The sequence below is a fragment of the Microcaecilia unicolor genome, chromosome 12 (assembly GCF_901765095.1).
Source record: "Microcaecilia unicolor chromosome 12, aMicUni1.1, whole genome shotgun sequence".
Classification (NCBI taxonomy): Eukaryota; Metazoa; Chordata; class Amphibia; order Gymnophiona; family Siphonopidae; genus Microcaecilia; species Microcaecilia unicolor.
The window spans coordinates 26,407,196-26,433,835 of NC_044042.1; the positions used below are offsets into that span (position 1 = coordinate 26,407,196).

At 46.8% G+C, this 26,640-nt stretch overlaps 1 protein-coding gene across 2 annotated transcripts in view; it reads left to right on the top strand.

Annotated features, from left to right (window-relative positions):
* Positions 1-26,640, top strand: part of LOC115481455 (alpha-1,3-mannosyl-glycoprotein 4-beta-N-acetylglucosaminyltransferase C-like) — a 38,475-nt gene that overhangs the window by 8,738 nt on the left and 3,097 nt on the right. Inside the window, exons 1-3 of one of the 2 annotated variants that reach the window (XM_030220586.1) lie at positions 833-939; positions 16,590-16,727; positions 23,988-24,135. In XM_030220586.1, coding sequence (XP_030076446.1) covers positions 16,626-16,727; positions 23,988-24,135 — 250 coding nt within the window. In that variant the 5' untranslated portion in view covers positions 833-939; positions 16,590-16,625. Of the gene's footprint in view, positions 1-832; positions 940-16,589; positions 16,728-23,987; positions 24,136-26,640 lie in introns of those variants that run through there. The other variant, XM_030220587.1, reaches the window with a different exon arrangement.

Here is a 26,640-nt window from a genome sequence, read left to right on the forward strand (position 1 = left end):
TTGCTCTCTCTGCCCCGGAACAGGTTACTTCCTGTTCCGGGGCAGAGAGAGCAAGGAACCAGCGAGGCGCCGACACCCCCCAGTGGCGTGCACTCGGCGGATTGGCCCTCCCGCCTGCCCCTCACGCCTTCCAGGTATGTTCTCGCGGGGGCTGCGCTACAGAGGGGGGAGGGTGCGCAGCGCCGACCCACCCCGGGTGTCAGCTGCCCTCGCGACGCCACTGGTGATATGATCCCTTGTTTCATATTGTTGACGGTCTGTGATGTTGTCCGTTTGGGTGGTATATGGTGTATTAGGGTATGCCCAGTCACAGTGTAATATTTATGGTACAGTAAGGTTCTGAGTGTGTTTTTGCACAAAGTTGTGCATAGTGTTTTGCAGTTGAGCGATTGTGCTTAGAATATGCTTTGAGCAACCACTTTATTCTTTGACATATGATACATATCTAATATCTAAATTTAATAAAAGGTATTAATTGTGACTTTTTTTTTTCTGTGTGTTAGACAATTATGGATTTAAGCTCCACCCCTGACCCCACCCCCTTTAGTCTCCCCAAACCAGTTGGGCCATCGACCGGCAGGACAGTTTATGTAGCCTTATTGATTCGTGTATTAAAGCCGGCCCTGATGATTGTGTCATTTCCCAGGTTTTGCTTCTGTGGCAGGGATTAAAAGTTACCACAGTGCTGCACAGGGCGGCCTTGAAACGGCTCTGAGGAGGAGTCTGGCTTGCAGCCCAGAGAGCTTCTGAGCATCTTGTCCGCCGCTGGCAGCCTGGGTGGGACGGGGTGCGGGAGGAGGGCCAGGCTGCCTCCCCAGAAACTGATTGCAGGAAGGTAAAGAAGAGACGCCCAGGAATAATAAAGATGATAGGAGGCCTTCTGCAGGGCCCTAGCGACGAGTTTTGTATAGGTAGGACGTCGGCCGAGGCAGAGCAAAGGTTTGATCTTTAAAACTTTTTTGTTTGTTTTTTTTTAATCTTAAATCCTCTGTTTGTTTGTTTGACTGACAGTCTGGCTGTGAGATCGCTGTGTCACTCAAGATTAACAAACAAGATGTACGCGATCCCCGTTTTTTGGGTTAAGAAGGGAGGTTGGTCCCTTGTTTTTAGTCCGATAAACTTGTTTATCACCTGCTGTTTCTCTCCTTCGGGTGTCTGTTGCAACTTTTTGCCGCGGGTATGATTTGGGCAGAATCGGACGGTTGTTGTATTTCGTGCTTGATGGCTTTCTTTCCCCACTGGATCTTGTCTGGGGAGCTCAAAGCGGCTCAAGGGGTTAAGGGTTTTGGGGGGGGGGAGAAACTCTCTCGATCAGTAAAACCCAGTCCCCAAACCCATTATCCTCTATCTCTCCAGAGCTCCCTGGCTCGGATCCCTTTCAAACTTGGGCTCTTTGCTGAAGGATTGTGCGTCACCTTTGCTATTTCCAGCCGGGCACTGGTCGGATTCGGAATCGCTTTTGCAACCCTGCACCGAGTTTCTCGTGCTATTTTTACTGCTTCTCTTCTCAGTTATGTGAACTTACAAATAGAGAGGTTTTCTTGACCTCTCTAACCTGGACCCTCCCAGGCCAGATTTCCTCTGCATGTTCTTTTCAGGCGTTCCTTCTCTGTCAGGCTGTTCCCTCTCATCGCTTTGTATGTGAATCCATAGGTAACAGAAGGTGGTTGTTCACAGGGGTCGGCCCTACATTTTTGTTTAGTCCCACAAAGCATCAGAAACTAGGGAGGAACAGGTGGGTGGGGGTGGGGGGGTAGGAGGTACAGCATAGTGGACTGGAGGAATGGCCTAGTGGTTAGAGCACCGGTCTTGCAATCCAGAGGTGGCTGGTTCAAATCCGGTTGCTGCTCCTTGTGATCTTGGGCAAGTCACTTAACCCTCCATTGCCTCAGGTACAATCTTAGAATGTGAGCCCTCCCGGGACAGAGAAATACCCAGTGTACCTGAATGTAACTCACACTGAAAAAGCAAAATCTAAATGAATAAATATATGGAATGTTGCTACTATTGAAGATTCTACATGGAATGTTGCTAGTGGAGGAGTGGCCTAGTGGTTAGACAACTGGTCTTGTAACCCAGCAGTGGCCAGTTCAAACCCCACTGCTGCTCCTTGTGATCTTGGGCAAGTCACTTAACCCTCCATTGCCTCATGTACAAACTTAGAATGTGAGCCCTCCTGGGACAGAGAAATACCCAGTGTACCTGAATGTAACTCACCTTGAGCGACTACTGAAAAAGGTGTGAGCAAAATTCAAATAAATTATTTGAGATTCTGTTGCTACTATTTGAGATTCTACATGGAATGTTAACGTTGCTATTCCACTAGCAACATTCCATGTAGGATCAGCCACGCAGGCTTCTGTTTCTGTGAGTCTGATGTCCTGCACATACGTGCAGGACGTCAGACTCACAGAAACAGAAGCCTGCGCCATTGCTGATCTGCAAGGGCAAACTTCTACATGGAATGTTGCTAGTGGAGGAGTAGCCTAGTGGTTAGTGCAGTGGAACATGGAATGTTGCTACTATTTGAGATTCTAGATGGAATGTTGCTAGTGGAGGAGTGGCCTAGTGGTTAGAGCACTGGTCTTGCAATCCAGAGGTGGCCAGTTCAAATCCCACTGCTGCTCCTTGTGATCTTGGGCAACTCACTTAACCCTCCATTGCCTCAGGTACAAACTTAGATTGTGATCCCTCCAGGGACAGAGAAATAGCCAGTGAACCTGAATGTAACTCACCTTGAGCTACTACTGAAAAAGATATGAACAAAATCCAAATAAAATAAAAATAGTAGACCACCTCAGGTGAGTTGTGATGGGGGAGGGGGGGGGGGGTAGTATTGCCAGTGTAGTAGCTATATGAAAATGAAATATTACCGTATTGTAAAACTGTCATGCCAATTGGTTAAGTACCTTTTCTTATGTTGTTGAAATAAACATTAAATCCAAAACAAGCAAACATTAAATCCACCCCCCCCCCCCCCAAAAAAAAAAAAAAAAAAGAGAGAGAGAAAACAAGGACAGTCTTAGTTTGGGTCTCCTGGGCAAGAAGATGTTCCATTCCACCTGTGTATGTGTTTTTGACTGATCACAATAGCCATCTCTTCTTGCCCCTCACAATTTGTGCCATCCCAAAATATCTAATCTTTTTCCTGTGTTTACCCTTCCCCTTCTTTCTTCTCTACTTCTCCTTAATCTCTGCTATTCATATCTTTCCTTACCTGCTGGATTTTAAAACCTTTATACAGTACATTAGTCCTCCGGTGTTGATATTTTCTGTGCCTTTTGTCATGTTGTAGATTTGAATTAGTTATTCTTTATTCCAATACTAAGCTCAGGAAATTAGCTCGAAGTTGTAATAAAAGCAGTGAAAGTCAGAGCGACTTCCACAGAGAGCGTCAGTAGGAGACGTGTCTTCCCTGGTTTGCAGACGGTTCCAGGAAGCGTCGTCTTGAGCAACCAAGAGGGTTTGTGTCTCTTCCCCTCTCTCATGTGAAGGAGGCCAAGAACACTCTGTGCCAGGGCTGTGGAGTTGGTACTGGTTGAAAGATAGGAAGCAGAGAGTAGGATTGCGTGGCCAGTATTCTCAGTGGAGGAGGGTAGTTAGTGGAGTCCCGCAGGGGTCTGTGCTGGGTCCGTTGCTTTTTAATGTATTTATAAATGACCTAGAGATGGGAATAACTAGTGAGGTAATTAAATTCGCCGATGACACAAAATTATTCAGGGTCGTCAAGTCGCAGGAGGAATGTGAACGATTACAGGAGGACCTTGCGAGACTGGGAGAATGGGCGTGCAAGTGGCAGATGAAGTTCAATGTTGACAAGTGCAAAGTGATGCATGTGGGTAAGAGGAACCCGAATTATAGCTACGTCTTGCAAGGTTCCGCGTTAGGAGTTACGGATCAAGAAAGGGATCTGGGTGTCGTCGTCGATGATACGCTGAAACCTTCTGCTCAGTGTGCTGCTGCAGCTAGGAAAGCGAATAGAATGTTGGGTGTTATTAGGAAGGGTATGGAGTCCAGGTGTGCGGATGTTATAATGCCGTTGTATCGCTCCATGGTGCGACCGCACCTGGAGTATTGTGTTCAGTACTGGTCTCCGTATCTCAAAAAAGATATAGTAGAATTGGAAAAGGTACAGCGAAGGGCGACGAAAATGATAGTGGGGATGGGACGACTTTCCTATGAAGAGAGGCTGAGAAGGCTAGGGCTTTTCAGCTTGGAGAAGAGACGGCTGAGGGGAGATATGATAGAAGTGTATAAAATAATGAGTGGAATGGATCGGGTGGATGTGAAGCGACTGTTCACGCTATCCAAAAATACTAGGACTAGAGGGCATGAGTTGAAGCTACAGTGTGGTAAATTTAAAATGAATCGGAGAAAATTTTTCTTCACCCAACGTGTAATTAGACTCTGGAATTTGTTGCCGGAGAACGTGGTACGGGCGGTTAGCTTGACGGAGTTTAAAAAGGGGTTAGATAGATTCCTAAAGGACAAGTCCATAGACCGCTATTAAATGGACTTGGAAAAATTCCGCATTTTTAGGTATAACTTGTCTGGAATGTTTTTACGTTTGGGGAGCGTGCCAGGTGCCCTTGACCTGGATTGGCCACTGTCGGTGACAGGATGCTGGGCTAGATGGACCTTTGGTCTTTCCCAGTATGGCACTACTTATGTACTTATGTACTAACTCCTGTTTTTCTAGTCTCCAACCGACTATAGCTCTGACTCCTACCAATATTAGGCTTTACATTTTTTTGATTTGGATCTTAAGTACTGGTAAATGTAATTTATTATGTACTAGTACTATCTGTGAGCTAGATTTGCATGCCCTACCTCCGTGGTATGTAGATCTATTTCATGCATATTCATTGTGGGTATCCTGAAAACCTGACTGGCTAGGTGTCCCGAGGACTGGGTTGAGAACCCCTGTTCTAGAACAATGCTCCTCAACCTGGTCCTTGGGACACATCCAACTACTCAGGTTTTCAGGATGTGCATGAGAGAGATTTGCCCTGAAGGCTGGATTGAGAATCACTGGTCTAAAGGGGAGGCATGCATAACCCATACCCACTTGTTGTATAGTAACTAAGTAATTGTAATTAGTTACTGTACTTAAGTAAAAGTTTTGTCACTTTTACTTGTAAAGACGTACAGGAAACATTTGTTACTTCTACTTTTACCAAAGTAATAATTTCACCAATTTTTACTACTTTTACTCAATTACGTCTGATGCTTGTAGTTAAAAGTAAAAGTGGAAGCGAGATGTAAATGACGGTTAGTAAACCAAATGAAACAACTGAGCCAGGAACAGGATTTTGCTATTGCAAACCTCGTCAGGAGTACATCATCGCATCTTTTTTGTTGTTCAGTGAATATAGCCTATCAGAACAGTAGAGTTGCCTGTGTGTGTTGACCTGGTTACTTGTCTCCAACCAAACAGAACAATATTGAGTTGGGTCACTTTGAAGCGGAGATGAAGCTGAAGCTGCTTACAATGCTTGGTGAACAGGCATATATCTCTACCATGAAAGACTGCTGGTCATCCCAAGGAAAAGTGTACATTGGATTGACTGCCTACTGGATTGATAGCAAGTCGGCTTAGCTGGCCCTAAGACTGAAAGGTTCCCACGCATTTGATATTGTTGCTTCGGTTTGCCATCAGATGAAAACTTGTTAGAACAGATAATGATTCCAACTTGGTGAGAGCATGATGATGATAACGAAGGTGAAGATTAAAATGATGAGTTATACAGCACTACTTCTAATGCCAATGATAATGACAATGACGCTGGTTGACAGCAGGGGTGTAGCCACAGTTCGGCGGGAGGGGGGTCCAGAGCCCAAGGTGAGGGGGCACATTTTAGCCCCCAGACCCGCCACTGCCGACACCCCCCCCCCCCCCGCCGCCACCACCACCAACAACAACTTTGACTCCCCCCCCCCCCCCCCGTCGATGACCCTCTCGACCTTGTTGGAAGGGCAGACCAAAAAGTTTGTAAATAAACAATAATGACGATGAAGCAATCCTGGCTATAAGGAAGTCGAGTGTTTCAGATAGCGATTCCCTTCATCAACGCTTGCAGACCCAGTCAGAACAAATCGGTAGTATTCCAGCCTGGTTTGATTTGAAGGAACTTTTATCAAACTGAACACTTCCTGCCAGTTGTTATTATTATTATTTATTACACTTGTACCCCGCGCTTTCCCACACACAGCAGAATTACAAAGTATTGTAAGGAGACTATTACAAACTGTAATAAACATAGTAATAGCAAGGTATAAGAATATGTGAATTGAACATGGAAAGGTAAACAAGGCAAGGTAGACAAAAGGAAAGTGTAGGGAAGACGGGGGATGAGTATAAGGAGTTGGGAAACAGGGTTTAAGGTATAATCATCTTCAGAGCAGGAGTTGTGTGGGTGGGCTGCAAGGTTAAGTTGGATCGTTAGGGTAAGCTTGCTTGACGAGATGTCTTTTTAGCTGTGCTGGATTAATGACTCAAATTCACTCTCAAGAGCGGCAGTCATTTTCGAAATTTAGTTTTACTGAAAGCAAAGTGAATTGAATTGTAGAGCAGTAAAGTTATTGGGACAGAAACGTTTTGCATTCATTGTAGTTGCTGCAATTTTTGCTCAAAAGTATTGTATTAGGCAATAACGTTTTTTTACTTTCACACATGGGATTGGTAGCATAGAATGTTGCAGCTATTTGAGGTTCTGAATGGAATGTTGTTACTCATTGGGGTTCTACATGGAATGTTGCTGCTATTTGAGATTCTAAATGGAATGTTGCTGCTATTTGAGATTCTACATGGAACGTTGCCACTATTTGGGTTTCTGCCAGGTACTTGTTGCATTTGTACCCCACATTTTCCCACCTATTTGCAGGCTCAGTGTGGCTTACATTGTGCCAGAGTGGCGATCGTGACCTGGATTGGCCACTGTTGGAAACAGGATACTGGGCTAGATGGACCATTGGTCAGGCCCAGTATGGCTATTCTTATGTTAAGCCAAGAGAAATACACATGTGGATTTCAAAACTAAATCCCAGAGTTTTTATCATTACAAATGAATATTCTGAATTAATGTGTTCTTCTCTATATTTTTACTTTAAGTATTAAAATGTACACCTATTTTTACTTAAGTACTTTGACCTACTCTGTACAACACTACCCATACCTGTAACTCATTAGCTCAGGAAAACTTGCATCATATCGTGTAACCTGTAAAGATTAACTGTAGCTGGTGGCAGCCAGGTGTGTTCTAGCTGGGAACACATTATTCTGGAGCTCACTGGGAAGGGAAGGGAAAACGGAACTTGATATACCGCCGTTCTGTGGTATTTTGCAACTACATTCAAAGCAGTTTACATATATACAGGTACTTATTTTGTACCTGGGGCAATGGAGGGAAGACTTTCAGTTACAGTTGGTAGCCATAGTAGGGTATTGATTTTCAGAGGAGAGAATTTTGGATGAAATCTTAAAAGAAAGAAAGGTTGGGCCTGGAAATCGAGGTCTTCAGCATCCCAAACTGCTGTGCCACCTTATCTACCAGCACAACGCTGGCTGTGCTGATGGTTGAGCGTGTCTGTCAAGCAAGAAAATAAACACTGAAAGCTGCCAAATTAATAACAAAGTCTAAGGCTCAGTCTCCAAGACTTCTCCTCCACCTTCCTTCACCATCTGCAGGCTCCTCCCTCCCTTTTCAGGCTTCTGACTTTCAGATTCTATCTCCCACCTATTCCGTTTTAAACCGTTTCTGTTCCTTGTCAATTTCCTTTTGGATTTCTTTACCCGCCTTTTTGAAGGAGTTCTCTCAAGCCGGTGTACAGTAAGACTAGATCAAACATGAGCAATAGGCAATTACAGCAGTAAAAATATTAAAATAACTAGTAAAACAGGCCCGTTTCTGACACAAATGAAACTGGCGCTAGCAAGGTTTTCCTTGAAGTGTGTATGTTTCAGAGAGAGAGAGAGAGAGAGAGAGAGAGTGTGTGTGAGAGCGATGGAGTGAGTGTGTGTTTGTGTCAGAGAGGAGAGAGAGTGTGTGAGAGACAGTGTATGTGTGTGTGAGAGTGTGTGTGTGTGAGAGACAGAGTGAGTGTGGGGGGGGGAGGCTCCGAGTTCCATGACCCCCTCCCTCTCCTCCCCAGCATGTTCCATGCCCCCCCTTTCCTCAGAGTGTGTATGTTTGCGAAAGAGTGTGTGGGTGAGAGATGGAGTGTGTATGTGAGAGAGAATGAGAGAGACAGACAGACAAAGTGTGTGTTTGTGTCAGAGAGAGAGACAGTGTGTGAGAGACAGAATGTGTGTGAGAGAGTATGTGAGAGACAGAGAGTGTGTGTGTGTGTGTGTGTGTGTGTGTGTGTGTGTGTGTGTGTGTGTGTGTGTGTGTGTGTGTGTGTGTGTGTGAGAAAGTGAAGCCTTCAAGCCTTGAAGCATTCGTGCGCTCTGAAAGGCTCCATCTCCATCTGACGACACGTCATTCCGGAACGTTGCAGGAATACTTCAAGGCTTCACTTTCTCGGCTTCAGAATGTTGGAGGTGTGTTTTATTATATAGGCTAATACAAAGTATGGCATGGTAGACTATTTACAATGTCAACACAATACGTAATAGTACATTATAATTGGTAGTAAAGGGTAAAGCAAAGATGTAACATATGGATAAGTAAGAAAGTAGGAAGAGTTAGAAAGTGAGCTGACTGATTTAAAGAAGGTTGCACATGAGGTCAGAGAGATGGTTAAATATTATCTCAGCTAGGGTAGGAGTGGATAAACATGTCCTGCTGCAGTATGTGCAACCCATGTCACTCCTTGTGTGTGTGAGTGAGACTAACAAGTTAGTTTCTTCTTCCATTAAAGGCCTTGTTGAAGAGCCAAGCTTTCACCTGCTTCCTGAAATAGAGATACTCTTGTATTAAGCGGAGCCTTTCAGGCAGTGCATTCCACAGTGTGGGGGCTACTCCGGAGAAGGCTCGCCTGCGGGTATCACATTGTGTAATGTCTTTTGGAGAGGGTGTGGTTAGTGAAAGTCCTTGGGAGGACCTTTGTGTCCTTGGTGATGTGTGGAGAATCAGCCTGTTCTTCAGGTACTTGGGGCCATTTCCTTTCAGGGCCTTGAAGATGAGACAAATAGAGTTTTAAATTTAGCCCTGTATTATACTTGTAGCCAATGAAGTTTTTGCAAAACTGGTGTGATGTGGTCACATCGCTTGCAACCTTCTATGAGTCTTGCTGCTGCATTCTGAATCAACTGGAGCTGGTGCAGGCCCTTTGTAGTCAGACCATTGTAAAGTGCATTGCAGTAATCCAGTCTTAATGTTATCATGGCATGCACAACTGGGATAAGATTTACCTTCTCGATGTAAGGAGAGAGGCAGCGTAGCTGTCGCAAATAGTAGAAGCAGCTCAAGGTTGCTTGGATTTGGGGAATCAGAGTAAGTGTTGACTCGAACTGTATTCCAAGGTTCCTGACTTGTGATTTGAGGAGGGGGTTCGTACTTCCCAAAAGGGATTTTGATGTTAATTTTGTTGGCAAAGTATGCAGCAAAATCATTGCAGTTCAGTTTAGACTGAGCAGGCTGGTTCTGTTGTGGGGGTTGCAGTAGGCTGTTTACTACAGCTGCTTGGTTGAATTGGCAGTCTGTGTGATGCATTGAGAGAAATACTGTTTTTTGGTTGCGGTTAAGGCTTGGCGATACTTTGTCATTTGCTTCCTACAGTTTAGCCTGTCTTCATCCAGGCGGGATTTGCACCATCTCCTTTCCAGTTTTCTTCCTTCACGTTTAAGGTTCCAAAGTTCTGGAGAAAACCAAGGTGAGCGTTTGTGAGTGGGGCATAAGACCTTTTTTTAGTGGTGCTGTTTTCTCTAAGGTCTTGGCTAAGTGTGTATTCCAGATGTCAACTTGTTCTGACACCGTTGTTGTCTTTTCATCTACATGTGGATAGTCCAAGGCCTCTAGGAAATTCTCAGCGGTCAGCTTTTTTTTGTCTCTGATCTCCTTCCAAACTCTGGGACGTGCCATTTGTTTCAGGTAGTTAATTAGAAAATGGTCTGACCGTGATAGGGGTGTTATTTCAATACTGTTATTCCAGAATTCTGGGATATCCACCCCTTTGTAGAGCACCAGGTCAAGTATGTGACCCTTTTCGTGGGTTGGAGAATTGATCACCTGTGTAAATCCTAGTGCTGTCATCATGTCCAGAAAGGCAGCTGTGGTGGTATCTGGGGTTTTGATGTGTAGATTGAAGTCTCCCATGATCACCAGCCTAGGGTCATTCAGGGCTGCCGAGAGGGGGGGGGGCAGGGGGGACAAAACTCCCCGGGCCTCCAAGGGGGGCACAGCGCCACAGTCCCACCCGCCGTCCGTCATTGACCGTCTGAAACCGGGCCGGGCCCCCTGCATTGAAATCACAGTACCTTTCACCTCCGCATGAAAGCACTGCAGGCAGCAGCAGATCGCCTCCCTTCGGGCCTCCTTCCCTCCTTGTGTCCCGCCCTCGTCTGATGTAACTTCCGTGAGGGCGGGACATAGGGAGGGAAGGAGGCCCGAAGGGAGGCGATCTGCTGCTGCCTGCAGAACTTTCACACAGGTGAGAGGCGATGTGATTTCAATGCGGGGGGCCCGGCCTGGTGGCGGACGGAGGGGGACGGCCTTGCCCTGGGCCCGGCCCATTCTCTCGGCGGCCCTGGGGTAATTCAGGGTCACTTGAGTAATCAATTCTAGCAGTTCTTGCACAGATAATGTGTTGTTACGAGGTGCTCTGTATACCATGAGCAGCCAGATTGGTTTCTCCTCTTCAAGTTGGATTAAAAGAGATTCTGATTCATGTAGCTGGGGGATGGATAGGCAAACTGGATAGTCACCTACTGTGACAGCTTCTAGGGGAGAGCAGCTGCTGCAGTCAAAGCAAAATCAATCCTATCAGCCACAGAAATGCAGAACCATCAACAAATACTTGTACCCACAGAGAGACTGGACAGTTTTCGTATAACTCATTAACCTGGATAAATGCTTTTTAGAAATTATCCTAATTATGTAATTGTACTTTGTTCTGTGCGTGTTATTTGTTGTACACAGGATTGTTCTTGGAAGGAAGATGTTGGGAGCAGTCATGCCTGTTGAGAATAATTATCACAATCTCAGGGGGGAGGGGCCGGGGATGTGCCTGTTAATGATGGAGCAAAGCGTAAAGGTCGGCTGACCCCATTGAACGCTCCCTGCACGTCAACATGCCTGGGTACTTTAAAGCGGGGGCGCCTGACCACCCTATTAGTGACACTTCGTGCTGGGTACTGCAGCCTGGGACTCGTATGCCCCCCACCCTCAGAAGTACTCGTGCAGAGCTCTGGTCTTGCTCCATTATTCCCACGGCCATGCTGTGCAAGTGACAGACTGTTAAACGCACTTCCAGTGGAAATATGGCAATTGTTGCTATGCAGCAGTTGCTGAAATAAAGTTGACAAAATGTTGATCTTGGTAAATGTAATAAATATTACAGCTCCAGTTATTCAGCATGCCTTTTTGTATCTCTGTGGCCAAACTAGGAAAGCTTCTTTCCTACTCCTCCCTCCCCAATTGTTTATAGGGCTCAGTGCCACATAGTGGGCTAGATTCAGTAAGTGGCACTCAACGTTCTTCTATAACTAGTAAAAAAAGGCCCGTTTCTTAACGCAATGAAACGGGCGCTAGCAATGTAATGAGTTCCTGCCATTAATGTTTCCGCGGTTGTATTCTGAATATAATTGTTGTTTACATGTGTAAGATTTCTTTATATACAATATTTTTTGTGTAAATTGTGTTACAATGTGGTAAAAGTTTTCCTTGTTCAGGCCCTTCAATCAGTTTAACAATCACATCAGAAGAGCTCCTCACTCGTGAGAATGTGACATACAGTTGCCCATGTGAGAGACTGAGAGTGACAGTGTGTTTTACAGACAGTGTAAGAAAGAGATACACAGAGTGATTGTGTGGTGTGTGTGTGTGTGATGTGTGTGAGTGACATAGAGGGGCATAATTGAACGAAAACGTCTATGTCCATGGGCGTTTATCTCCGAGAACGGGTCCGTGAAGGGGCGGACCAAACCGTATTTTCAAAAAAAAATAGACGTCCATGTTTTATTCGACAATTTGTGAGCTGGACGTTTTTGTTTTTCAGTGATAATGGAAAATGAAAGCGCCCAGCTCAAAAATGAATAAATCCAAGGCATTTGTTCGTGGGAGGGGCCAGGAGTCGTAGTGCACTGGTCTCCCTCACATGCCAGGACACCAACCGGGCACCCTAGGGTGCACTTTTACAAAAAAAAAAAAAAAAAAAAAAAAAGGTAAAAGAGCTCCCAGGTGCATAGCACCCTTCCCTTGTGTGTGTGAGCCCCCCAAATTGCCCTCAAATCCCACTGCCCACAAGTCTACACCATTACTATAGCCCTAAGGGGTGAAGGGGGGCACCTACATGTGGGTACAGTGGGTTTGGGGGGGTTGGACGACTAAGCATTAAGCAGCACAATTGTAACAGGTAGGGGGGGGATGGGCCTGGGTCCACCTGCCTGAAGTCCACTGCACCCCCTAACAACTGCTCCAGGGACCTGCATACTGCTGCCAGGGAGGTGGGTATGACATTTGAGGGTGAAAATAAAAAGTTGTGAAACATCATTTTTTGTGGTGGGAGGGGGTTAGTGACCACTGGGGGAGTCAGGGGAGGTCATCCCCGATTCCCTCTGGTGGTAATCTGGTCATTTAGGGCACTTTTTGGGGCCTTATTCGTGAAAAAACAGGGTCCAGGAAAAGTGCCCTAAATTCTAGCTACAAACGCATACTTTTTTTCCATTATCGGCGAAAGGCGCCCATCTCTCCTCGGCCGATAACCACGCCCCAGTTCCACCTTCGCCACGCCTCCAACACGCCCCTGTCAACTTTGTACGCTTCTGCGATGGAGTGCAGTTGAAAACGTCCAAAATCGGCTTTCCATTATACTGATTTATTCGTTTTTGTGAGATAAACGTCTATCTCCCAATTTGGGTCGAAATCTAGGCGTTTTTCTCTTTCAATTATAAGGTGGATAGTGGGCTAGATTCAGTAAGTGGCACTCAACATTATTCTATAACTAGTAAAAAAAAAGGCCCGTTTCTTAACGCAATGAAACGGGCGCTAGCAATGTAATGAGTTCCTGCCATTAATGTTTCCACGGTTGTATTCTGAATGTAATTGTTGTTTACATGTGTAAGATTTCTTTATATACGATATTTTTTGTGTAAACTGTGTTACAATGTGGTAAAAGTTTTCCTTGTTCAGGCCCTTCAATCAGTTTAACAATCACATCAGTAGAGCTCCTTACTCGTGAGAATGCGACATACAGTTGCCCATGTGAGAGACTGAGAGTGACAGTGTGTTTTACAGACAGTGTAAGAGAGAGATACACAGAGTGATTGTGTGGTGTGTGTGTGTGTGTGTGATGTGTGTGAGTGACAAAGTGATTAAATGTTTGTCTTCCCTTCCGTTCTGTGCACTTGCCTCCACTGATGTTCGTACCGCCCTGTATATGATTGTTTCTTAGAGATTCAATCCACTCCACTTCCCTCCTCCAAGTTCCGTTCTGTCTGATTGGTTAGGGCGGGGACAGTGAGAGCCAATGAAACGCTGAACTACAGACTTACGAACCCTACACTGCCACAGTGCCACGGAGTCAGCTTCAGAACGTTGGAGGTGCTTTTTATTATATAGGATGGGCAGTCAAAGATAAGCGTCCATTATAGAATAGTGTTGAGTACCTGTTTGGGCACCAGGACATATGACTGCTGAAACCAGCTGTAATTCCTAGCGCAAATTACAGGCACACCCCTGACCTGCCCATGCACCTCCCTGGGCCACACCCCCTTCTGGGTTGCGCACTACAGGATTTGGGCACCCAATGTGATAGAATATAGGGGCACTTAGGGTGTGCTTGAAATTTAATATTGTCAGGGGATATCCAATGATTGAGACACTTATCCACCCTCTAGGGTAATACCTTACATTGTGAATCTCCCTGCATGGGCGAGTTGCAACTCTGAGAATTATAAGCGTTAATATCTGGTTTCATATCTGAGTGTTAGTTTTCTCTTGTTACCACCGACAGTATCATATATAATTGAAAAATGTTTTGAATGTTACTGACGTGTGTTCTCCACCTGTTTTTTTCTGGACAACAGTACCCCGGTTATATTTTGTATTGTTAGTGGTTTGAGTACCAGTGGGTTATAGCGGGATTTTTTTTGTACTTACATAGAACAGCGCATAGCATGATGCGCAAGCAAATCCAAATTGGTACCAATTAGCACCCAATTATTGGCACTGATTGGCTCAGCCAATTAAATTGGGCACAAACCTGCCATAAATAGAATCCAAATTACTCACTAGTAACTATTTAACATTTTAAAATATATTTCTTTATTAATAGATCAATACAATTTTCCTAAAATAAAATCCATTCCCTTAACCCATAGTTATTAACCAATCTATACACCAATACATTTAAAATCAAACAATTCTCCACAATACTCTTTCAATACACATTCAAATAGCATATATCTGGCAATCTTTTACATCAATGTGTGGTCATAGCTCTTTAATCATGTGTTAATCCACTGCTCCAGAGTCTCCCACAAGATTCAGCCTTGCTTCAAATCAGACTCATTAAATCACCAACTTGTAAAATAGTTCTGTCCTTTTTTTTCCAACAAACCATTGTAACGTTAGTGATAAATCTTGAACAACCATTGATGATGTCAGTCAGCAACATCCAAAACTGTCCATTTTCACCATTAGCAGTATCATGTGTTCCAGATATATATATTTTTTTGAAAATGTGGTTCTCCGAGGACAAGCAGGCTGCTTGTTCTCACTGATGGGTGACGTCCACGGCAGCCCCTCCAATCGGAATCTTCACTAGCAAAGTCCTTTGCTAGCCCTCGCGCGCCCGCGCGCACCGCGCATGCGCGGCCGTCTTCCCGCCCGAAACCGGCTCGAGCCGGCCAGTCTTCTTTTGTCCGCACTCGGTACGGTCGTGTTTTCGCCGTGTCGAGCCCCGGAAAGTCGACCTCGCGCGTCCTTTGTCTTCGACGTGTTGTTTTTTCTTCGGAAAATCTTTCAAAATTGTTGGGAAGTGCTCCGGAAGCCCCCTCGGGTTTCGTTTTCCCCTTCCCGTATTTTCAGACTTTGCCCCGGTAAGTTTTCTTTCGTCGTCGGGGTAGGCCTCTTTTCGGCCTCGTCGAGATTTTTCTCCCTCAAAGTTTTGGTGCTCATTTTCGTCATTTCGGATTTTGATTTCACCGGCGTGATTTTTCCGCCCATGACATCGAAGCCTTCCAGCGGCTTCAAGAAGTGCACCCAGTGCGCCCGGGTTATCTCGCTCACTGACAGGCACGCGTCGTGTCTTCAGTGTCTGGGGGCCGAGCACCGCCCTCAGGCCTGTAGTCTGTGTTCCCTTTTGCAAAAGCGGACTCAGGTAGCGAGATTGGCCCAGTGGAACGTTTTGTTCTCGGGCTCTTCGTCGGCATCGGCACCGGGGGTATCGAGTGCATCGACGTCTTCAGCGTCCAGAGCTTCATCCTCGGCCGCCAGTGCATCGAGTGCATCGAGGCAAGTTGGTAAATTTTTTAGGTCAATCTCAGTTATGTCCTCGCCGTTGCGAGGCCCAATTGACCATGGTTGTTGTTTTGAGTGAGCCTGGGGGCTAGGGATACCCCATCAGTGAGAACAAGCAGCCTGCTTGTCCTCGGAGAAAGCGAATGCTACATACCTGTAGAAGGTATTCTCCGAGGACAGCAGGCTGATTGTTCTCACAAACCCGCCCGCCTCCCCTTTGGAGTTGTGTCTTCCCTTCTCTTGTTTTGCTACATATGAGACTGGCCGGCTCGAGCCGGTTTCGGGCGGGAAGACGGCCGCGCATGCGCGGTGCGCGCGAGCGCGCGAGGGCTAGCAAAGGACTTTGCTAGTGAAGATTCCGATTGGAGGGGCTGCCGTGGACGTCACCCATCAGTGAGAACAATCAGCCTGCTGTCCTCGGAGAATACCTTCTACAGGTATGTAGCATTCGCTTTACATTTGTATTAGAGTTTCAATCTCTCTTTTTCTTATAGTATTCCACCATACGACCAGGACCCTCAAATAAATAGAATCCAGGGGAGTGTTTGGAGAAAATACGTACTTTCACTATCAGTTTTGTGACCAAGGCATATTTTCAAAGCACTTAGCCTTCCAAAATTCCATAGAAACCTATGGAACTTTGGAAGGCTAAGTGCTTTGAAAATATGCCTCTTGCAAGTGATTTGCATATACCAGGATGGCCAGTTTGAGCTAAACTGCAATAACTGGAATAGCAGGAAGTAAAAACAGCCTGTGGTGTGATTGGTGGGGGAGGGGGATATCCCTTTTCTTTAGTTGCACTCGAGTTCCCTTCCTGCTTGGGTTTGGTAATGACAGGACTTGGGGGGGGGGGGGCCACTTATCTCAAAATTGAATCTACAGTGGAAAAAGGTCTGTGGTTGACAAGAACTGTCTCCCACCGTCCTATCTGATATCATACCTAAGAAATCTTTTGCTTGTTCTCAGAGTGGCTGAAATCTCATCTCTAAAAGGAACGGTGCCATGCGATGCTCCCTGAGGTCCTTTGTAATCCTGGCAACCTCCTTCCTGCTCCTCCTGTTGTTCATCCACTTTCATATGGCTAGGGAAGATGATGCCATGGTTGTAAGTACTGAAGAGCCTGGTGGGAGGGAGCCTCTCTGCTCCTGTGACCCCACTGCTTTGCTTTTGTGACAGTTTTACTCCACATTATGAACAGAAATATATTCACTGCTATACCAAAGGCATTAACGGGTCATGTTACTAAGCCACGTAAGCGTCTGTGCGCGCCCAACACGCGCCAAAATGGAGTTACCACCTGGCTACCATGTGTCTCTTGTGGTAATTTCATTTTTGGCACGTGTCCAATACGTCCGAAAATAATTTTTTATTTTCGGACATGCGTATTGGACGCGCGCAGGTCATTTCCGCCCAGTTACCACGTGAGACTTCACCGCTAGGTCAGTGGCTGGCTGTAAAGTCTCAGACCCAAAATGGACGCGTGCCAATTTTGATTTTGCCGCAAGTCCATTTTCAGTATTAAAAAAAAAATTTTGGAAAGGGCATTTTTTGCAGGTGCGCTGAAAATGGATCTGCACAAAACACACGCCTACACTACCGCAGGCCATTTTTCAGCACACCTTAGTAAAAGGACCCCTAAAGAAACCGAGCCAATATTTAAACTCTGTGATTGGCATTTAAAAATATTCCTGGATATTCAGCATCACTATCTGGACAATGTAGTAGAACAGTTTTGTTTGTTTGTTCTTTTGTCTTAACTTGTCTGAATGGTTATCTGATGGTAATGCTGAATGTCATTGCTATCTAGATCATTTCTCGCTCTTCACTGGGGCCATCTGTAATGGTTTTCAGTGGTGCTCTCTGGATAGTTCTGCTGGAAATCGATGGATGGCCCCAGTCAGCAGCCTTTATCTGGGTAGCAGCTGCAGCTATAAAAAAAAACAAAAAGCTTCTAAATGTGAGGCCGCAAATGTTTGCCCTTAAATTTTGAAAGCTAATGGGATAAGTTAAGTGTCAAAGGGACCCTTTTACTAAGCCGTATAAGAGTCTAAGCACGCCCAACATGCGCCAAAATGGAGTTACCGCACGGCTATTGCATTGCTCTTGTGGCCAAAGACCAAAGGTCCATCGAGCCCAGCATCCTGTCCCCGACAGCGGCCAATCCAGATAATTTCTCACTTAGATGGGCAGTTGAAGATAAGCAATCGTAAGGCACTAAAACTGTGTGATAAGATGGTGACAAAGGGCAGAGAGATACCACAGGTGCAAAGGGAGAGACATGCCCAGTTGAAAAAGGGAGGTTGTAATGCCTCTGTACGGGGAAACTTGATTAAAGGTGTGTGGGTACAAAGGTTCCTGTTATTTGTGCAGACAAGGAAAACATATAGAATTTTAAAATGTAATTGTTTCTAACGCAAACACTCCCTCAGGAATGCCTACATGGTTTCCCATTCTGTTCTCTCTTAGCTCTTGTAGTACCTGGTTTATGTGCTCATTTTTAAAGGATCGAAGTTTTTTATTTTATTGATTTTATTTTTTTTTTAAGCCTACCTTGGGTGACCTATGTGGTTGGGAAAGCTGGTCTATAAATGTTTTAAATAAATAAATAAAATGGCCATCTCATGAAGTTTAAGCAGCTGTGTTAAGCTACTCTGCCTAGGACAGTTTTCAAGCTCAGGCATTCTAAGTTCCTGACCGTATGGTTATCAGATATTACATTAGGCACCTTTTGCCCAAATGATAGTGCCTATTTGGGAGGACCCATCTGGGCATAGCTGTCGCTTGACAGAGACCTCTCCCTTTTAGCTGCCACCACCTGCTCCCCAAAAAACAAGATGTCACTGTAACGGTACTATCTGAATGAATTAAAAGAGCCAGGCTTCAAGTTTAGGGGGCCAATATTCAGTGGGAGATAACCAGGAAGGAGCTGACTGCATGATCCCCAGATTTTGAATGGCACTGACAGGGGTGTAGCCAGACTTCGCCAGGAGGGGGGGCCAGAGCCCGAGGTGGGGGGCACTGTTTAGCCGCCGCCCCCCCCGAGCCGCCGCCGCTGCCACCACATCGGACCCCCCCCCCCCCTGCCGGCCTGCCCACGATCCCCTTCAAACCCACTCTCGTCACCAACTCTCCCCCGCCGTCGCCGCCCGCCCCGTCGCCGCAAATGATACCTTTTTTGAAGAGAGACTTCCTTCTGCGCTCGAGTAGCGCCTTTCTTTATCGAAGTTGCGGCGATCAGCTGTTTCGACGCCAGCAGCGTTGCCGGCGTTGAAACAGCTGATCGCCGGAACTTCGTTGAAGAAAGGCGCTACTCGAGCGCGGAAGGAAGTCTCTCTTCAAAAAAGGTATCATTTGCGGGGGCGGGCGGCAACGGCGGGGGAGAGTTGGTGGCGGGAGGGGGGTTGAAGGGGATCGTGGGGCAGGGGGCCAGGGCCAAATCTACGGGGGCCTGAGCCCCCTCAGGCCCTACGTAGCTACACCACTGGCACAGACAATGCCTCTGAAAATCCAGGAAGACTGTCTGGTTAGTGCTGGGGCGGTCTGGAGGTGGAATCAGAGCAGAGCCAGGAGTTGTCTGGATCCTGTTGTACCTGGTTAGTTACCCACTATGGAGTATTGGCAGGTGCCTGGGTAATGCCTGGCAGGCTCCCGAGTGCCTGGATATTCAAGGTCAGCACCTGGATGGATGCCAGCACTGAATTTCCAAGCATAATTCAGCCAGCAGCCCCCTATGTAAACAAGAGAGAATAAACCACATGTGTGTGGAATTGGAACACTTGCCATCCTTCAAGAAACTCCTTCAATATTACGGGGTATATAAACTGACTGCTTTGAGGACCAATGCAGGTCAGTCAGGTCAATGAGAAGATGTGGATTCACTATAGGGAGTAGAAGTTGGGCTGGGGCAAGGATGCTATTTGAAACTTTTGTGGATATGTTAGGGGAGGTATGAGAGGGGCCAAATTGGGGGGAGTGGGGTGGATGAGACTTTTGGCTTTGTTTTTCTTACTGGTTACGTTATCTATATAAAACCTCCTTAAGTAAAGAATTCAAAAAAGAAAGAAAGTGAATGCATCCTGACCCTCTTCAGGTCCATTGCAATGGTAACTCATGGTCCAGCAAGTAACGCCATCATTCTAGGGTTGAAACCAATGCATGCAGTTTACCGACAGTTATTGCTGCTCCGCTTGGACAGACAGACTGAACAGCCCTCAAGTGCTTTTCTGTCAGAGACTGGGAAGTGCTAACAAAAGGCAGATTGATCTCTGTTCATTTACAACAGTGGACTTCACAAAAATAGTGGGCTGCATTTTTGCTTTAAGGATATAAGGGGCCCTTTTTACTAAGGTGTGCCGAAAAATGGGCTGCACTAGTGTAAGAACATGTTTTGGGTGCACGCAGATCCAATTTTCAGCGTACCTGTAAAAACATTTAACGTTTTTGCCGAAAATGGAAACGTGGCAAAGTAAAAAAAATTGGTGCATGTCCATTTTGGGTCCGAGACCTTACCACCAGCCATTGACTTGGCGGTAAGGTCTCGTGCGTTAACCGTGCGGTAATTGCGTACGTAGAATGATTACCGCCCAATCTCTGCCATGTGCTGGAAAATAAAAATTATTTTCTGGTGCGCGTAGCGGACACGTGTCCGAAATGAAATTACCGCAAGGGCCACGCGGTAGCCAGGCAGTAACTCCAAATTGATGCGCGTAGGCGCCTACGCGGCTTAGTAAAAGGGCCCCTTAGTGCTGTAAAGGACAATGGCGCTGTTTCCATTGTCAGAAGGGAAAAGACCGACAGACCAGGCCTTGTTCTTAGCACACGTCCCATCCATATCTCGCATGGTAAGAGATCACTATTTTTCTGCAGGGTACAAGAGGGTGTAGAAAAAAAGTGAGGATGAACCAAGGAGGAGTACCAAACAACTTTTTTTTTTTTTTTTTTTTTAATTTTTATTTATTGAATTTCAAATTTTACAAATGAATATCAATTTGTAAGGTAATACAGAGAAACAGTTACAAGGCAATTACAAAATAAAAGATATGCATATCTAATCGTAATATTTCTTACTCTTCCTTAGACCACAACAATTATTTGGGGGGAGTGGGTTTAGAAAACTAAAAGGAGAATTCAATAAGGAAAATCAAGTTTTAAACCACAATTGGCATAGTCCTATGTTTTATCCCGTCATACTCTATTCGCTGATTCAGTTGTTCCAGTCTGGCGGCTAGTTGGAATCTTAGAGTCCAGAAATACCTTCAGCTGACTTGGCTCAAAAAAGACATATTTAACACCTAATAAACGTATCACACATTTACAGGGATAAACCAATGTAAAAATTGCACCCAAAGTTTTTACATCTTCTCTCAGGATCAAAAATTGTTTTCTTCTTTGCTGGGTCACCTTTGTAACATCAGGGTATACCCATATTTTTTGACCACAAAAAAGTGCTGTGGAGTTTTTGAAATATAATTTCATAATCATATTTAAGTCCTGCTCAAATACAAAGGATACTATCAGAGTCCCCCGGTTAGTTATTTCAACCATAGAGTCTTCTAATAATGCAGTTAAATTCTGTAAGTCAATATCATTTCTCTGAGGGGCTATGTTCACCATTTTTACTGATTGAGAAGCCTCTCCCCGCTTCTGAATAGCTGGAAGGTAATACACTTTATTGCAAGGGGGAATATCTTTAGGAGAGAGCTTCAAAATCTCTTGTAGATATTTTTTGAAGAAATCATAAGATGAAAGTGCAGGTGATATTGGAAAATTCAATAGTCTGAGTGTAAGACGTCCATTAAAGTTCTCAATTTGCTCTATTTTGCGAGATGTTAGCATTTTATCTTTAACCAAGGTGTCCACAGTCAATTTCACTGTATTTACCTCATCTTTTACCTGAGATACTTGATTTGTTACTTCTGATTTTGTTTTTTCAAAAACTTCCGACATTGTAGACAGTTTACTCACTATTGTAGAAATGTCTTTAGTCGATCTAGCCACCTCAGCCGTTAGTCCCTGGACCGCTTGCCAAATAGCCGTCAGGGTAACTTCCTGTGGGGAGCCTTGCTCCTGAATGTTTCCTTCTGCTTGTCCAGGGGGGGAACCGCCGATCGGGCTCAAACTTTCGGCGTCTTGCGTCTCAGCTTGGCCTGCTAACCCCTCCCTGGAACTTGCAGGACACGGAGGTCGCGTCAGCTCAGGCGGCGATAGCGTGGTATCCGGCCCCAGAATAGACGTCGCTCCTTCGGCGTCACTCAACGCGGGACTCGCCAAACCATATTCCACCGGGAAGCTTGTCATGTAGCGGTCTAGGGTCTGCTGTATCGGAGACGAAGCAAAGGCTATCGGCGGTTGCCTTTTAATCGCCGCTTTCCGCTTAGTATGAGGCATTTCAACACAGGAAAAACAAAAATGAGGTATTTCCAGCAGATTCCCGAGACGCTCACGCAGCAAGCTAGGACGCCATCTTGCCACCGAGTACCAAACAACTTTATTAAGGATTTTCAAAAAAACGACCCGACACAGCCGTGTTTCGGCCCTAGGGCCTGCCTCAGGGGTCTTGATAAATCTCAGGTGTAGAAGTGTGAAAATATTACACTAATGAGAGTTAATGCTCGATTAAATGCAATGTCTCCTTCAATCTATATATTAATAAAAAGGGAAAATTCTCTCCTCCGTAGGAAATGGAGTATTGTCCGTTAAAAGAGGGTGCCAGGAGATATTTTAGCCAATATCTGCCGGATTCTATATATCATGCCAAGATTTCTGAGCGGATATTGAAGCGTATTCCAGTGGCGTAGCTACGTGGGGCCAGGGGGGCCTGGGCCCCCATAAATTTGGCTCTTGACCCCCCCTCCCGCCGTCGCCTGCCTTTGCTGGCAGGGGACCCCAACCTCCGCCAGCCGAGGTCCTCTTCTTCCCGCGCAAGGCTCATTGTACGTGCAGGACGTTAGAAACAGAAGGAAGCCTTGCGCGGGAAGAAGAGGACCTCGGCTGGCAGGGGTTGGGGTCCCCCACCAGCAAAGGTAGGTGATGGTGAGTTGGCAGTGGGAGGGGGGGGTCGAGAGGGTCGTCGGCGGGGGGGGGGCAAAGTTTGTGGTGGCAGCGGCGGGGTCGGCAATGGCAGGGGGGTGGGTGTCGGCAATGGCGGGGGGGGTCGGCGGCCCTGGGGGGGGGACTAAAATGTACCCCCTCACCTTGGGCTCTGGACCCCCCCTCCCGCCGAAGTCTGGCTATGCCCCTGGCGTATTCCATAACAATGCACATAACCTAATTGTTTAACAAGCCAATCGGCGTTGATAATTGCCAATGAAGCAATTATTGACACTAATTGCCATTGATTAGAATTTACATGCAGAAATATCTAGGCATATTCTACAGTGTACTGTGTGTAAATTCTAGGTTGCATAGTTGAAAAAGGGCATGATTTGGGAAAATCCACGGCTTATTTCTGGGATAAGCATCATAAAATGTATTGAGCTTTTCAGGGATCTTGCCAGGTATTTGTGACCTGGATTGGCCACTGTTGGAAACGGGATACTGGGCTTGATGGACCTTTGGTGTGTCCCAGTGTGGCAAGACTTATGTACTTATGGGCGTTTCTAAAATCTGTGCATGTCGTTATAGTATACACTCAGTCCGTGCCTAATTTTAAGTGTCTGCATTTACACCAGGTTTTTCTTGGCGTAACTGCCCGCGACTAAATTTAGTTGTGCGGCACTCGGCATATTCTATAAACCGCATGGAAATTTAGGCTTATCCTATAAAGTACACCTAAATTAAGGGGTGGTTTATAGAATGCCAGTGGCGTACCGGTGGGGGCGGTGCGCCCCGGGTGCACGGCGCTGGGTGGTGCCGCGGCGCGTGCCTGCTGCGAGAGTTCACTAACTTCTCTCGTTCGCTGCAGCTCCCTCTGCCCCGGAACAGGTTACTTCCTGTTCCGGGGCAGAGGGAGCTGCAGCGAACGAGCAAAGTTAGTAAACTTCACAGGAGGCGCGCACTGCGGCACCCCCCCCCCCCCCAGCGGCATGCAGCCAGGGGGGGGGGCTCTTTCACGGGGGGGGGTCTTTCGCCGGGGGGGTCCACGCTGCATCGGGGGGGGGGGCGCGCTGCACCCGGGGGGCGGGGCGCCGACCCAGGTGTCCACCCCCCTAGGAACGTCACTGTAGAATGCGCTTAGGTGAATTTCATTTTAGTGCCAAATTTTTAGAATCTAATCCTATATGTTAAAGAGCTATTGTTTTGTTAGATGTTCTACTACAATGGCACAATTGTTTAATCCCAGACAGGGCTTTCTGGGAATTATTTGTCCTGAAGTGAGAAAGATGACACTGAATCATGACTTAGTTGTTTGTGACTTGTTTGCAGGTAGAGAAGAGGAGGTGGGCCCAGGAGGTGGCAATGCAGGAGCTGCGATCGGAGCTGAATGCACAGAGTTTCCAGGGCTTGCAGAATGCCTTGGCCCCAATTAATATTTCTTACCAATACTTAGTTGGTGCACCCTTACTCAGGAAAAGTAAGATTCTTTATTTCAACTTGATTACACACCTTGAACCTCACCATGAGCAGTTAGATTTTTTTTATTTATTTATTTTTTTATTTTGCTTGCTGCATTTGTATCCCACATTTTTCCACCTATTTGCAGGCTCAATGTGGCTTACATTAAGTTGCAATGGCAATCGCATTAACGGAATAAGAAGTTCAGATTATATTACAAATAAGGTGCATAAGAAAATTAGGCAAAACTAGAAGTAGATAAATAGATAATTCATAACATAGATGAGAGCAGGACAAGATATAATCCTATATAATAATTCTCACCTCCAACGTTCTGTCTTGCTGCCTGTGTTCGTGGCTGAGTTGGTCTGCTAGGCTCCGAAGCCAGGCTGACGTCACACGCAGCACTGACCAACCGCACGACAGCAGCACGAGGCCCCGCCCCTGCCAACCCCCCCCCCCCCCGAGGTCGCCACCCAGGCCCAGTCAGTTTCCCTCCATGCCCGCCCACCCAAACAGACTTGCCAAGTCTCCCACGAAACATGCGGCGCCGGCTCCCATTTCCGGCCACTGCTGCTTCTCCTGTTGAGCAGCAGCGGCCGCTTCAAAAACAAAAACAGCTCATTTTAAAAAGCAAGTGCGGCACCACAGGCAGCCATCAGGCATTGGCTGTCGGCTCTGCAGCCGCTCCTCTCGCCTCTCACGTCACTGCCCCTGGAGGATGACTCCGGAGGAGCGCAGTGACGTGAGAGGCGAGAGGAGCAGCTGCAGAGCCGACAGCCAATGCCTGATGGCTGCCTGTGGTGCCGCGCTTGCTTTTTAAAATGAGCTGTTTTTGTTTTTGAAGCGGCCGTTGCTGATCAACAGGAGAAGCAGCAGGCAGCGATTGGCTGGTAGCGTCGTAGCTTCCCTCTGCAAGTCCCGCCTATGCGTAAAAACAGGAAGTTGTAGGCGGGACTCGCAGAGGGAAGCTACGACGCTGCCAGCCAATCGCTGCCTGCACCGTTCGCCTCTGAGTCCGATGCTGGCTGGCAGGCAGTGAAGGAGGATGGCTGGGGGACGAAGAATCGCTGGATATGGGAGAGGTGAGGGCAGGGGAGAGACGGAGAATCGCTGCACGTCGATGGGAGGGCAGGGGAGAGGCGGAGAATCACTGGATATCATGGGAGGGAAGGGCAGGGGAGAGAGAATTGCTGGACATGGGATGGGTGGGAAGCAGTGGCGTAGCCACAGGTGGGCTGGGGTGGGCCAGGGCCCACCCACATAGGGCTCAGGCCCACCCAACAGTAGTACACATTTAGCAGTAGCTGGTGGGGATCCCAATCTCTGCTAGCTGAAGTCTTCTCCTTGATGGTAATGAAAACGCTACTCTCCACGGTACTGGCACCTGCATATTCTCAGTTTTCAGCGGCTGCCTGCTGCAGACTGCCAAGGTGGAGAGAAGCATTTTTGCACCAGTTGAGATATTTTTTTGGTGGGGTGGAGAACACTTGGTGCCCACCCACTTCTTGCCTAGGCCCACCCAAAATCTGCTGTTTGGCCCCTGGTGGGAAGGGCAGGGGAGAGAGAATTGCTGGACATGGAATGGGAGGGAAGGGCAGGGGAGAGAATTGCTGGACATGGGATGGGAGGGAAGGGCAGGGGAGAGAGAATTGCTGGACATTGATGGGAGGGGAGGGCAGGGAAGAGAATTGCTGGACATTGATGGGAGGGAAGGGCAGGGGAGAGAGAATTGCTGAACATAGGATGGGAGGGAAGGGCAGGGGAGAGAGAATTGCTGAACATGGGATGGGAGGGAAGGGCAGGGGAGAGAGAATTGCTGGACATCAATGGGAGGGCAGGGAAGAGAGAATTGCTGGACATGGATGGGAGGGGAGGGCAGGGAAGAGAATTGCTGGACATTGATGGGAGGGAAGGGCAGGGGAGAGAGAATTGCTGAACATAGGATGGGAGGGAAGGGCAGGGGAGAGAGAATTGCTGGACATCAATGGGAGGGCAGGGAAGAGAGAATTGCTGGACATGGATGGGAGGGAAGGGCAGGGGAGAGAGAATTGTTGGACATTGATGGGAGGGCAGGGATGAGATAATTGCTGGACATGGAGGGGAGAGAGGAGAATCGCTGGACAGGGAAGAGAGAATTGCTGGACATGGATGAGAGGGAGGAGAGGGGAAATGCTAGAAATGGATGGAGAGGAGAGCAGGAGATAGAGGAGAATTGCTGGGCATGGATGGATGGAGGAGTTGGCTAGGAGAGAGGAGAAATGCTGATTTGGATGGAGGAGAGGGGAGAGAGAATTATTGCTTTATATAGATACAGAGGAGGGAAGAGAGATGAGAAATGCTGGACATGGATGGAGGGGAGGAGAGAGGAGAAGTGCTGGACATGAATGGAGGGGAGGAAAGAAAAAAGAAGATGCACATGGATGGAGATGAGGGAAAGGGAAGAGGAGAAAAACTGCACATGGATGGAGAAAATAGGCAAAAGCTGGATCCACGTTATACCTCCTCCAGTCAATTCCATGGA